Raw genomic sequence first — 13,094 nt, forward strand, 5'->3', positions numbered from 1 at the left:
CAATGATTTCTCCAGATACTCTGAACCTTTTGATGATATTACAGACCGTAGATGGTGAAATCCCTAATTTCCTTGCAATAGCTGGTTGAGAAATGTTGTTCTTAAACTGTTCGACAGTTTACTCACGCATTTGTTCACAAAGTGGTGACCCTCGCCCCATCCTTGTTTGTGAATGACTTGAGCATTTCATGGAAGCTGCTTTTTTACCCAATCATGGCACCCACCTGTTCCCAACTAGCCTGTTCACCTGTGGGATGTTCCGAATAAGTGTTTGATAAGCATGTCTTTTTTTGCCACTTGAGCCAGCTTTTTTGAAACATGTTGCAGGCATCAAATTCCAAATGAGCTAATATTTGCAAAAAATAAAGTTTTCCTTTAAGTATCTTATCTTTGCAGTCTATTCAATTGAATATAAGTTGAAAAGGATGTGCAAATCTTGTATTTTGTTTCTACTTACGATTTACACAACGTGCCAACTTCACTGGTTTTGGGGTTTGTACCTACTGATCAGGAGCAACTGGGGGTTCAGTATCTTGCTCAAGGATACTTCGACATGGTCAAAGGGGGACTGAGGATCGAAACCGCAACCTTCAGGCTGGGAGACAACCACTCTACCACCTGAGCCATGTTCAGTCAAGCTGACACCAGCTTTAGTCATATTTGTAATAATGTGCTGCCTCGTTCAACAGTAACCACATATTTCTTGTAGAATAAAAATGTGCTTGCAAAACACTTACTGTCTTGCGCTACTATTATGTTTGCTACATCTGTGGAGTCCTTTTTCTTCTCTTCAACCAGGGTCTCGATCTCCCTCATCAGGTTTCCTATTTCTTCTGTAATCCTCGCTGCCGTCTCTCGTTCAGCCCTGAGAAACGTGGAAGTGTTGAATAACTTTGTTAAGGAAACGCCTCAAATGTGCTCCTCAATTCTTACTTTTGTTTATCTCTCAATTTTGAAGGCATGATCTCTTCTGGAGTCCATGTGTCCTGAATAGAAACATTTACATTCATTGAATTGGGAACACATACTAAATGAAATATTGAGTCTTGAGATACTCACAGGATCCACAAAAGTTATTCCGAAGGCTTCGTGTCCAAAGTACAGCAGTTCTTTCTCCAGTAGGGAGTGCGCAATATACGCTTTGACAATCTGAATAAAAACATGGATGGTTGAAATCACTACAAATAACTTTGGATGACAATTCTTGTTTCTGATGGCAACATCACAAGTACACTGTGTTGGGGCAATATTTTCCCACCTTTGAGCAAAATGGAAGCCTTAGAAGTGACTAACTTAGGCCTTGGTTTTGCTCAAAGAAGATAAAAACAATGCTTTCACCCTGTTTTGTATCTATCTGAACTCACAGACAGTGTTTTAATGGTGTTAGGATGTGCCAGGTGCGGAGAGTGAGCGTGGACAAGAATGTGCCTATGTGCCTTTGCTGAAGACATACACCAAGTTAACTTTTGGTTTTGATCACCGTCAAGGCTGTGCAGCAAGATGGTCATAAACATATGTGGAAAGCGACCATTTTGAGAGAATGCTACAGACTTTAGACCAGGCCTGGGCAATTATTTTAACTCTGGGGCCACATTTAGAGAAACAAATTGGTCTGGGGGCCGGTATATTTATCTATCTATGTGTGTATATATATATATATATATATACACACACACACACACACACACATATATATATATATACACACATATACATATATATAAATACACACACACACATATATATATATATATATATATATATATATATATATATATATATATATATATATATATATATATATATATATATAAATGATAAATGATAAATGGGTTGTACTTGTATAGCGCTTTTCTACCTTCAAGGTACTCAAAGCGCTTTGACACTACTTCCACATTTACCCATTCACACACACATTCACACACTGATGGAGGGAGCTGCCATGCAAGGCGCTAACCAGCACCCATCAGGAGCAAGGGTGAAGTGTCTTGCTCAGGACACAACGGACATGACGAGGTTGGTACTAGGTGGGGATTGAACCAGGGACCCTCGGGTTGCGCACGGCCACTCTACCACTGCGCCAAATATATATATATATATATACTAGGGATGTCCGATAATGGCTTTTTGCCAATATCCGATATTCCGATATTGTCCAACTCTTTAATTATCGATACCGATATCAACCGATGTATGCAGTCGTGGAATTAACACATTATTATGCCTAATTTGGACAACCAGGTATGGTGAAGATAAGGTACTTTTTAAAAAAATTAATAAAATAAGATAAATAAATTAAAAACATTTTCTTGAATACAACAGAAAGTAAAACAATATAAAAACAGTTACAGAGAAACTAGTAATTAATTAAAATTATGTTCTCCCCGTGACTGCGTGGGTTCCCTCCGGGTACTCCGGCTTCCTCCCACCTCCAAAAACTAAGTTGATTGGCAACACTAAATTGGCCCTAGTGTGTGAATGTGAGTGTGAATGTTGTCTGTCTATCTGTGTTGGCCCTGCGATGAGGTGGCGACTTGTCCAGGGTGTACGCCGCCTTCCGCCCGATTGTAGCTGAGATAGGCTCCAGCGCCCCCCGCGACCCCAAAGGGAATAAGCGGTAGAAAATGGATGGATAGTAAAATTAACTGTTAAAGTACTATTAGTGGACCAGCAGCACGCACAATCATGTGTGCTTACGGACTGTATCCCTTGCAGACTGTATTGATGTATATTGATATATAATGTAGGAACCAGAATATTAATAACAGAAAGAAACAACCCTTTAGTGTGAATGAGTGTGAATGGGGGAGGGCGGTTTTTTGGGTTGGTGCACTATTGTAAGTGTATCTTGTGTTTTTATGTTGATTTAACTAAAAAAAAAAAACAAAAAAAAAAAAACACGATACCGATAATAAAAAAAACGATACCGATACCTTTTTTTCTCCTCCATTCGAAAATGCGGACGTTATCAGCACCACTGTCTGATTCCAATCAATGCAAGTCATCAGAATCAGGTGATACACCAACTTATATTCTTGTCTTCATGAAAGAAAGGAATCTATATGTGTTAAACATGCTTGTATTATCTTTAAACACTTTTAACTTATTAACAATATTAACTATATGTGTTAAACATGCTTGTATTATCTTTAAACACCTTTAACTTGTTAACAATATTAACTATATGTGTTAAACATGCTTGTATTATCATTAAACACCTTTAACTTGTTAACAATATTAACTATATGTGTTAAACATGCTTGTATTATCTTTAAACACCTTTAACTTGTTAACAATATTAACTATATGTGTTAAACATGCTTGTATTATCATTAAACACCTTTAACTTGTTAACAATATTAACTATATGTGTTAAACATGCTTGTATTATCATTAAACACCTTTAACTTGTTAACAATATTAACTATATGTCAAGACTTGATCTTGGGTGTGTGCTTTTGCAACGGAAAGTTGGCTCGAGCGAGACGGGAATGAAGGTACATGATTTATTTATTATATCAAAAAAAAGTGCAAACGAAAAGCGCGCACAGTGGCGGAGAATAAACTATGAAACCAAAAGACTATAGCAAACAAGTACAAACGAAAAAACACGCACAATGGCGGAGAACAAACTATGAAACCAAAAAGACTATAAACATGGAACAAAAACTTACTTGGCTTGGACAAAAATAGTTGCATGAAGAATGGACATGGAAAGAAGTATCAGGCATGGACAGAGCATAAATGTGGTGAGGTCGTCAGGACGAACAACAGAAAATGAAAAGCTTAAATAACAGACATGATTAACGAAAACAGGTGCGTGACTCAAAACGTGAAACAGGTGCGTGACGTGACAGGTGAAAACTAATGGTTGCTATGGTGACAAACAAGAGTGCACAATGAGTCCAAACGTGGAACAGGTGAAACTAATGGGTAATCATGCAAACAAGACAAGGGAGTGAAAAGCCAGAAACTAAACAAAACATGACTTAAAACAAAACATGATTACACAGACATGACAGAGCCCCTCCCTTAAGGACAGATACCAGATGTCCATAAAAAAATTAACAAGAGTCATGGGAGGGCGGGAGGGGGACATGGCGGTGGGTCGCCAGACCACGTGTCCCCGTATCCACCGGGGCAGAGTTAGGTGGCGGCGGCGAGTGGAACGCCGCTGCAGCAGGCGAGGCGGGCGCCCAGGGAATGGCCACATTCGTGGCCGACTGGGAGGTGGGCGCACTTGGCGTGGCGGGCGACCAGGTAGCGGCCATATCCGTGGCCGACGAGGAGGGAGGCGCGTCGTCATCGTGGCGGACGTGGCTTGGCGTGGTGAGTCAGGCGGCGAAGCTCGGCGTGGCGCGTCAGGCGGCGAAGCTCGGCGTGGGTCTTGGTCTTGGTCTTGGCATGGCGGGTCTTGGTCTTGGCATGGCGGGTCTTGGTCTTGGTATGGTGGGTCTTGGTCTTGGCATGGCGGGTCTTGGTCTTGGCATGGCGGGTCTTGGTCTTGGTCTTGGTCTTGACATGGCGGGTCTTGGTCTTGGTCTTGGCATGGCGGGTCTTGGTCTTGGTCTTGGCATGGCGGGTCTTGGTCTTGGCATGGCGGCACTTGGCGTCGTTGAGCTGCGACTGGCGGCACTTGGCGTCGTTGAGCTGCGACTGGCGGCACTTGGCGTCGTTGAGCTGCGACTGGCGGCACTTGGCGTCGTTGAGCTGCGACTGGCGGCACTTGGCGTCGTTGAGCTGCGACTGGCGGCGCTTGGCGTCGTTGAGCTGCGACTGGCGGCGCTTGGCGTCGTTGAGCTGCGACTGGCGGCGCTTGGCGTCGTTGAGCTGCGACTGGCGGCGCTTGGCGTCGTTGAGCTGCGACTGGCGGCGCTTGGCGTCGTTGAGCTGCGACTGGCGGCGCTTGGCGTCGTTGAGCTGCGACTGGCGGCGTCTGGCGTCGTTGAGCTGCGACTGGCGGCGCTTGGCGTCGTTGAGCTGGTACCGGAGCTTGGCGTCGTGGAGCTGGTACCGGAGCTTGGCGTCGTGGAGCTGGTACCGGAGCTTGGCGTGGAGGGTCTTGGTCTTGGCGTGGAGGGTCTTGGTCTTGGTCTTGGCGTGGAGGGTCTTGGTCTTGGACTTGGCGTGGAGGGTCTTGGTCTTGGCGTGGAGGGTCTTGGTCTTGGACTTGGCGTGGAGGGTCATGGTCTTGGACTTGGCGTGGAGGGTCTTGGTCTTGGACTTGGCGTGGAGGGTCTTGGTCTTGGACTTGGCGTGGAGGGTCTTGGTCTTGGACTTGGCGTGGAGGGTCTTGGTGTGGAGGGTCTGGTGCTAGCCGTGGAGCAGCTACAGGTGCTAGCCGTGGAGCAGCTACAGGTGCTAGCCTTGGAGCAGCGACAGGTGCTAGCCTTGGAGCAGCGACAGGTGCTAGCCTTGGAGCAGCGACAGGTGCTAGCCTTGGAGCAGCGACAGGTGCTAGCCTTGGAGCAGCTAGCCGTGGTGCTAGCCTTGGAGCAGGTGGAGGTGGCCTAGCTGGGGGTTGCGGCTTGGCAGGTCGGAAGACTGGTGAGGGCGGTCGTGGTGGAGGCTGTGGCTTGACGGGTCGGAAGACTGGTGAGGGCGGTCGTGCTGGAGGCTGTGGCTTGACAGGTCGGAAGACTGGTGGTGGCGGCCGTGCTGGAGGCTGTGGCTTGACATGGTGATGCAGAGCCACCCCACCTACACAGCTCCCGACCCCAGCCCCCCCCTCAAGGGGCGGATACCAGACGCGCTCTTTGCGGTCTGGAACTCTCTCTAGGGGTGGGCGGGGGAAGGCAGAAACGTCCCCTTTAAATTGTCCAAAATGTCTATTTTCTACCTGTGATATTGTGGGTGAAAAAATTTTTTTTTGTGACTTGGGCGTGACTTGAGTCCTGGGGGGCGGGGAATCAAAAGAAAAAGAATTCAGAAAAAAAAAATCCTGGTTTTTGACGTCATCAGGGCGAAGCCGGGCTGGCTGCTGCTTGCTTCCGCCCGGAGGGGGAGGGGCATGTGGGAGCGGCGTTTCCTGCAGGCTCGCGGAAGTTCTTCCTGATGTCCTTCGTCTTTGGCGGCGCTTCCGTGGCTGAGGTGACGCTGTGTCGTCCTGGGACCTAATGAAGTCTCTATACTCCATGGAGGAGTAGCGCCGCGTTTCCTCCTCCATCGCGCACAGGACCGTCCAAGAAGCCTCATCCACATTGTCCAACTCGGCCAACTGACTTGCGGAAAAGCGGGTCTGCTGACGACCTACTGTCAAGACTTGATCTTGGGTGTGTGCTTTTCCGGGATGCAACGGAAAGTTGGCTCGGGCGAGACGGGAATGAAGGTACATGATTTATTTATTATATCAAAAAAAAGTGCAAACGAAAAGCGCGCACAGTGGCGGAGAATAAACTATGAAACCAAAAGACTATAGCAAACAAGTACAAACGAAAAACAAGCACAATGGCGGAGAACAAACTATGAAACCAAAAAGACTATAAACATGGAACAAAAACTTACTTGGCTTGGACAAAAATAGTTGCATGAAGAATGGACATGGAAAGAAGTATCAGGCATGGACAGAGCATAAATGTGGTGAGGTCGTCAGGACGAACAACAGAAAATGAAAAGCTTAAATAACAGACATGATTAACGAAAACAGGTGCGTGACTCAAAACGTGAAACAGGTGCGTGACGTGACAAGTGAAAACTAATGGTTGCTATGGTGACAAACAAGAGTGCACAATGAGTCCAAACGTGGAACAGGTGAAACTAATGGGTAATCATGCAAACAAGACAAGGGAGTGAAAAGCCAGAAACTAAACAAAACATGACTTAAAACAAAACATGATTACACAGACATGACACTATATGTGTTAAACATGCTTGTATTATCTTTAAACTCCTTTAACTTGTTAACAATATTAACTATATGTGTTAAACATGCTTGCATTATATTTAAACACCTATAACTTATTAACAATATTAACTATATGTGTTAAACATGCTTGTATTATCTTTAACCACCTTTAACTTGTTAACAATATTAACTATATGTGTTACACATGCTTGTATCATCTTTAACCACCTTTAAGTTGTTAACAATATTAACTATATGTGTTAAACATGCTTGTATTATCTTTAAACACCTTTAACTTATTACCAATATTAACTATAAGTGTTAAACATGCTTGTATTATCATTAAACACCTTTAATTTATTAACAATATTAACTATATGTGTTAAACATGCTTGCATTATCATTAAACATCTTTAACTTGTTAACAATATTAACTATATGTGTTAAACATGCTTGCATTATCTTTAAACACCTTTAACTTATTAACAATATTAACTATATGTGTTAAACATGCTTGTATTATCATTAAACACCTTTAACTTGTTAACAATATTAACTATATGTATTAAACATACTTGTATTTTCATTAAACACGTTTAATTTATTAACAATATTAACTATATGTGTTAAACATGCTTGTATTATCATTAAACACCTTTAACTTGTTAACAAAAACATATATTTAATAAATAAGTAAATATAAATTATATATATGAATGAGGTAGATCCCCACGACTTGATCAATTGAAAAGTAGCTCGCCTGCAGAAAATGTGTGAGCACCCCTGGTTTAATGCATCCAGCGGGGCATCACAACAAAATTAGGCATAATAATGTGTTAATTCCACGACTGTATATATCGGTATCAGTTGATATCGGGATCGGTAATTAAGAGTTGGACAATATCAGAATATCGGATATCGGCAAAAAAGCCATTATCGGACATCTCTACTCCTAAGTATTCCATTTTATCCCCCTTGAATAAAAAGTTAAGAAGGGTTTCTATATGGTCTTAATTGTGAGTTCGACGGAAAGTACCTGTCTTGCTGATATGACTTCTGCCTTGTCCACTCCCAGTACGGCTGAATAATAGTCGAGATTCTGCTTCATCACTTCATCATCCGGGTGGAAGAGCAAGTAGGTCTTAGCACACTCTATGGCCAGCTCATACCTTTCACCTAGACACAAAAACAAACCTGAAGCACTTTGGAATACCTCGTCCATCCACACTGCTCGTCTTCAGTGGGCTCATAATGAGCTGAATTCTATCCCAGTTGACTTTGGATGAGAGTGGTAACCCCTAGACTGGTCAGCAGTCTTACAGGAAAAACAGACTCTCAAACTTAACATAGGGGAGTTTTGAAAATAAATACATTTTTCAAGGAGTTGATGACACAACGTGTTAAATGGGTAATTTTATGATTCTTTTCTACAAAACCCAAAACCAGTGAAGTTGCCATGTTGTGTAAATGGTAAATAAAAACAGAATGCAATGATTTGCAAATCCTTTTCAACCTATATTCATTTGAATAGACTGCAAAGACAAGATACTTAACGTTTGAACTGGAAAACTTTATTTTTTGCAAATACTAGCTCATTTGGAATTTGATGCCTGCAAGTCGCAACATGTTTCAAAAAAGAGTTTGTCGCTACATCTGTAAGTGCAAGTTAAAACTGTACTATGCAAAGCAAATGCCATTTATCAACAACACCCAGAAACGCCGCCGGCTCATCTAAGATGGACTGATGCAAAGTGGAAAAGTGTTCTGTGGTCTGGCGAGTCCACATTTCAAATTGTTTTTGGAAACTGTGGACTTCGTGTCCTCCGGAACAAAGAGGAAAAAAAACATCCGGATTGTTATAGGCACAAAGTTTAAAAGCCAGCATGTGTATGGGGGTGTATTAGGGCCCAAGACATGGGTAACTTACACATCTGTGAAGGCACCATTAATGCTAAAAGGTACATACAGGTTTTGGAGCAACATATGTTGCCATCCAAGCAACGTTATCATGGACACCCCTGCTTATTTCAGCAAGACAATGCCAAGCCACGTGTTACAACAGCGTGGCTTCGTAGTAAAAGAGTGTGGGTACTAGACTGGCCTGCCTGTAGTCCAGACCTGTCTCCCATTAAAAAAGTGTGGCGCAATATGAAGCCTAAAATACCACAACGGAGACCCCGGAGTGTTGAACAACTTAAGCTGTACATCAAGCAAGAATGGGAAAGAATTTCAACTGAAAAGCTTCAAAAATTGGTCTCCTCAGTTCCCAAACATTTACTGAGTGTTGTTAAAAGGAAAGGCCATGTAACACAGTGGTAAAAATGCCCCTGTGCCAACTTTTTTGCAATGTGTTGCTGCCATTAAATTCTAAGTTAATGATTATTTGCAAAAAAAAATATGTTTCTCAGTTTGAACATTAAATATCTTGTCTTTGCAGTCTATTCAATTGTATATAAGTTGAAAAAGATTTGCAAATCATTGTATTCTGTTTTTATTTACGAATTATACAACGTGCCAACTTCACTGGTTTTGGGTTTTCTACATTTAAAACACTTCTTTGGGGTCCACATTACATATAATGGTGGTTCTTCAGTCAAAGTTTTGCATAGATTATGTCTTACAGACTCAAGCTGCTTTCTGACCGTCTCTTCAGGATGCGCCGTTTTGTGGGTGGTCTTATTTGCATGCCTCCACTTCGACAGCGTCTTCTCCACGGCCAATTTATTCCTCTTCCATAGCAAGTCTACTGACAGATGAAGTTTGAACTATACGCTACTTTTTATTTGAAATGGCAACAGTGGAGGATGCATGTGCATGTATGAGCCAGTCTGCCCCACAACAAGATGATGGCAAAAAAGAAGGAGCTTGAACGGCCTGCAAAGCACTTTGGGTAAATATATACCATATATGGATAATCCGCTGATGTCACACCTGGGAAAAATGTTACATGAGGGGCAAATTCCAAACGGCTCGTTTGGTGCAAGTATGGCGGTAAGAAAAGTTGGTTTTGCATTATAGGGCCCATTTAGGTGCTAAAATAATTTTTTAAGAAATAACACTGAAAATGTTGTTTTTCTTTACCATCGTGTTGACATCTTTGAGCATTTTATGTTTTTGATAAACATTGAGCCTTGGACCTCAAAGATGGCATTTTTCATGGATGGGGTGTCTTAGAATAGTCGACTATTTGTTTTGGAGGAGTTAGAGGAACCTTGCAGTTGAATCGTTTTTAACCCTCTCCCACAGAGTGGGGTGAGTCAACAACCAGCTAAGTTTACAGCCGTCTCACTTAGGGCCCTATTCTCCCATCTGCTTAAGTGAAAAAAGGTGCACAACAACGCCAATTCTGACTGCACGGCATTCTTCCCATCGACTTACAGTAAGTCTGTCAATGCACGCCTTCATCCTAGATGCACACTTTGGGTGGAGCAACCCTTAAAGGAGCCATATGAATAATTTCATGTCAAGTCATCATTAAATGGCCCTGATATCTCAAAAGGCATTAATAAATCATGTTATTTTTTAAGACCTTTATAACTGATAATGGTAGTTCAGCCGGGATATGCTCCTTTCAAAATTAGATTTAAAGCCCCGAATATTGTTATTGTTTTAATTTCGATGCCCCGCCCTCCACCGTTTGACCAATTAGAAAGTCTGTGAGTGTGTCACATCCAGGTTGCCAGTTACGCACCACCATCTTCATCTAGTTACTGCCACTGGTAAAGTTACTAAACATGTCAGACCTTAGTAAATCTAAAAGGCGTCGTTACGATTCTCAACTTATTTATAACAAAGCCAGGAACAAAAATGATTTGTATCGGGGATGCCTTTGAAAGATGGAGACGATTGAAGGCGGAGAAGATTTCATCTGACGCCAAACTTGCTAATTTCCTCCTTGATAGGTGAGTCAGGCATTTACGTTTTCTTATTACTTGTAATAAATGGAAATGGGCATTTGGTATGTAAACTATATTGTCCAATACAGTCTGTGATCTTCTCTAACAAAGCTAGTATGTTCGTGCAACGAATGCTTAGTGTGATGGTGCTTAGCTCCTAGTGTAATGCTTAGCATGCTAGCCTGGTCAATGACACATCGGCATATAGGCTAAAGGGGGAAATATATGCTTGTTAGCTTGTATGTCAATGTGTATTCGAACTGACAGGGCAAAATATATTTTCGACAAATAAAACCTGTGGGTATGAGTAGTGTCAGTACCTATTTCCTTCTCAATATGCTGATACGCTGAGGAAATTGGTTCCGACATTAGCACATATATGCATATTATATTAATATAATGAATTTGAAAAAAATAATATTTATAATTGAAAATTAAGACTATGTGCAAGTTTGACTCCTACCTTGTTTACTTCCATGATGACCTCCTTAAAGTTTTGTAATCAATGTCAGGAGAGGGTGTTCTGCATTTTTCTCATAATGGATATAAATGGGTGCAATTTAGATTTTTTTAATGGTGTTTTGACATTTTTTACAATAGCCACAAAATTCAGTGAGCAGGTTGTGTTATGTGTGACCATGACTTTTTGTGTTAGTTGCATTTTATTTTTGCGCCATGAGTAGGGAAGGTTGTTTGGACTGGGTCATATAAGTAAATGTTGTGCTATAATCTCTTCAAAACCATGGTCGTTGACAAAAAAGTTGCAGCAGTGAGATTGGGAGATATTTGAAATTAATTTGGAAACACTCTGCGGGGCCAGATTTGTTAAAACTTATGACGTCTCACTAAAGACGCCGGTAGGCCGAAGTTTGGACACCCTTGCTGTAGATAATTGACAGATGCATAAAATTGGTGCAATTGCAACATCGTGAAATCCTGGAGGGATTGTGTAGTGGTAATACTCCCTGTTGCTGTACAAATACTGCAGATAGTCAAAGTGATGCTCATGTACATGCTGAAGAAGTATTGTAGTACTCACTGTTGTAGTATGAAAACTGTAGATAGTTAAAGTGAGAGGGCAGGAAGTTGTCAAAAGGTTTGTCATTTCCAGAAGCCAAGGCGAGGTCCACAGAGCAGCGTTGCTTGCAGTTCAGCACCTGCAGGTAATGGTCTGATACACAAAGTACATGACAAGACTATAGAAAGTATCACTGTGCTTATTTGACTGAAGAGCAGTGTTACCTGTTATAGTCTGGTAGAGGTCAGCACTGTACTCCATGTAACTGTAGCCATCATAGTTATATGGTCCCTCACAAAGTACTCTGCACTCCTTATCGGCAGTCCAGTACTCATCGACCGCCCCCTCAAATACTTCGGCTGCCGGTTGGAAAGAGTTGTCGCTGTAGTATTTCTTCCCCAGCAGGAACTTTGCCTGACAGAAACAATACCGCAAGTTCTTGGGTGTTCTGACAAGATAAAATGTTTGTTCATACCATATGTGGCCTGGCTTCGAGATCTTTAAAGTCTTCTTCCTGTACGCCCGGCATCATGCTGTAGTAGTCCAGGTTCTGTCTCATCTCCATGTGGTCTTTGTTGGCTTGAAAAAATGTGTGGGCCGCTGCCACCGCCTTGTCCACCTTATTAATCTACAAGGAAATGCACATGGAGAAATATTATATGGGGTTATAGATGCTATATTTGCCTAAAACACCAGGATTCAAGTCTGCAGGGTACGGGTGTATCAGTACATGCACTCATAATTAGATTTATTTTAGTACGGAACATCCAGTTTAGTACTGATTCTCCACACTGTACACATTACATGAGAGACAGGAAGTGTTAATTGACGTCTACTCAGTAAATAAATACAGTTAAGTCTTTGGCCAGCAGGAATAATGCCAATTATTCCAAGGAGAAACCAAAGCTTGAAAAGTCTAGTTAAACCTTTCTGTTTTGGAACAACATCGACAAGTGGATGTATGTATGTATGTACAGTCGCGATCAAAAGTTTACATACACTTGTAAAGAACGTCGTGGCTGTCCTGAGTTTCCAATAATTTCTGCAACTCTTATTTTTTTGTGATAGAGTGATTGGAGCACATACTTGTTGGTCACAAAAAACATTCATGAAGTTTGGTTCTTTTATAAATTTATTATGGGTCCACTGAAAATGTGACCAAATCTGCTGGGTCAAAAGTATACATACAGCAATGTTAATATTTGTTTGCATGTCCCTTGGCAAGTTTCACTGCAATAAGGCACATTTGGTAGCCATCCACAAGCTTCTGGTTGAATGTTTGACCACTCCTCTTGACAAAATTGGTGCAGTTCAGCTAAATGTGTTGGTTTTCTGA

General features: G+C 42.0%; 1 protein-coding gene across 1 annotated transcript in view; it reads right to left on the bottom strand.

Annotated features, from left to right (window-relative positions):
* p3h1 (prolyl 3-hydroxylase 1) overlaps positions 1-13,094 on the bottom strand; it is a 36,924-nt gene that overhangs the window by 18,109 nt on the left and 5,721 nt on the right. Inside the window, exons 2-8 of the mRNA XM_061938157.2 lie at positions 12,234-12,386; positions 11,983-12,172; positions 11,780-11,911; positions 7,881-8,020; positions 1,060-1,149; positions 934-986; positions 738-865 (exon numbers count right to left, since the gene is read on the bottom strand). Coding sequence (XP_061794141.2) covers positions 738-865; positions 934-986; positions 1,060-1,149; positions 7,881-8,020; positions 11,780-11,911; positions 11,983-12,172; positions 12,234-12,386 — 886 coding nt within the window. The remainder of the gene's footprint in view (positions 1-737; positions 866-933; positions 987-1,059; positions 1,150-7,880; positions 8,021-11,779; positions 11,912-11,982; positions 12,173-12,233; positions 12,387-13,094) is intronic.

This window comes from Nerophis lumbriciformis, linkage group LG03 (genome assembly GCF_033978685.3).
Source record: "Nerophis lumbriciformis linkage group LG03, RoL_Nlum_v2.1, whole genome shotgun sequence".
Taxonomy (NCBI): domain Eukaryota; kingdom Metazoa; phylum Chordata; class Actinopteri; order Syngnathiformes; family Syngnathidae; genus Nerophis; species Nerophis lumbriciformis.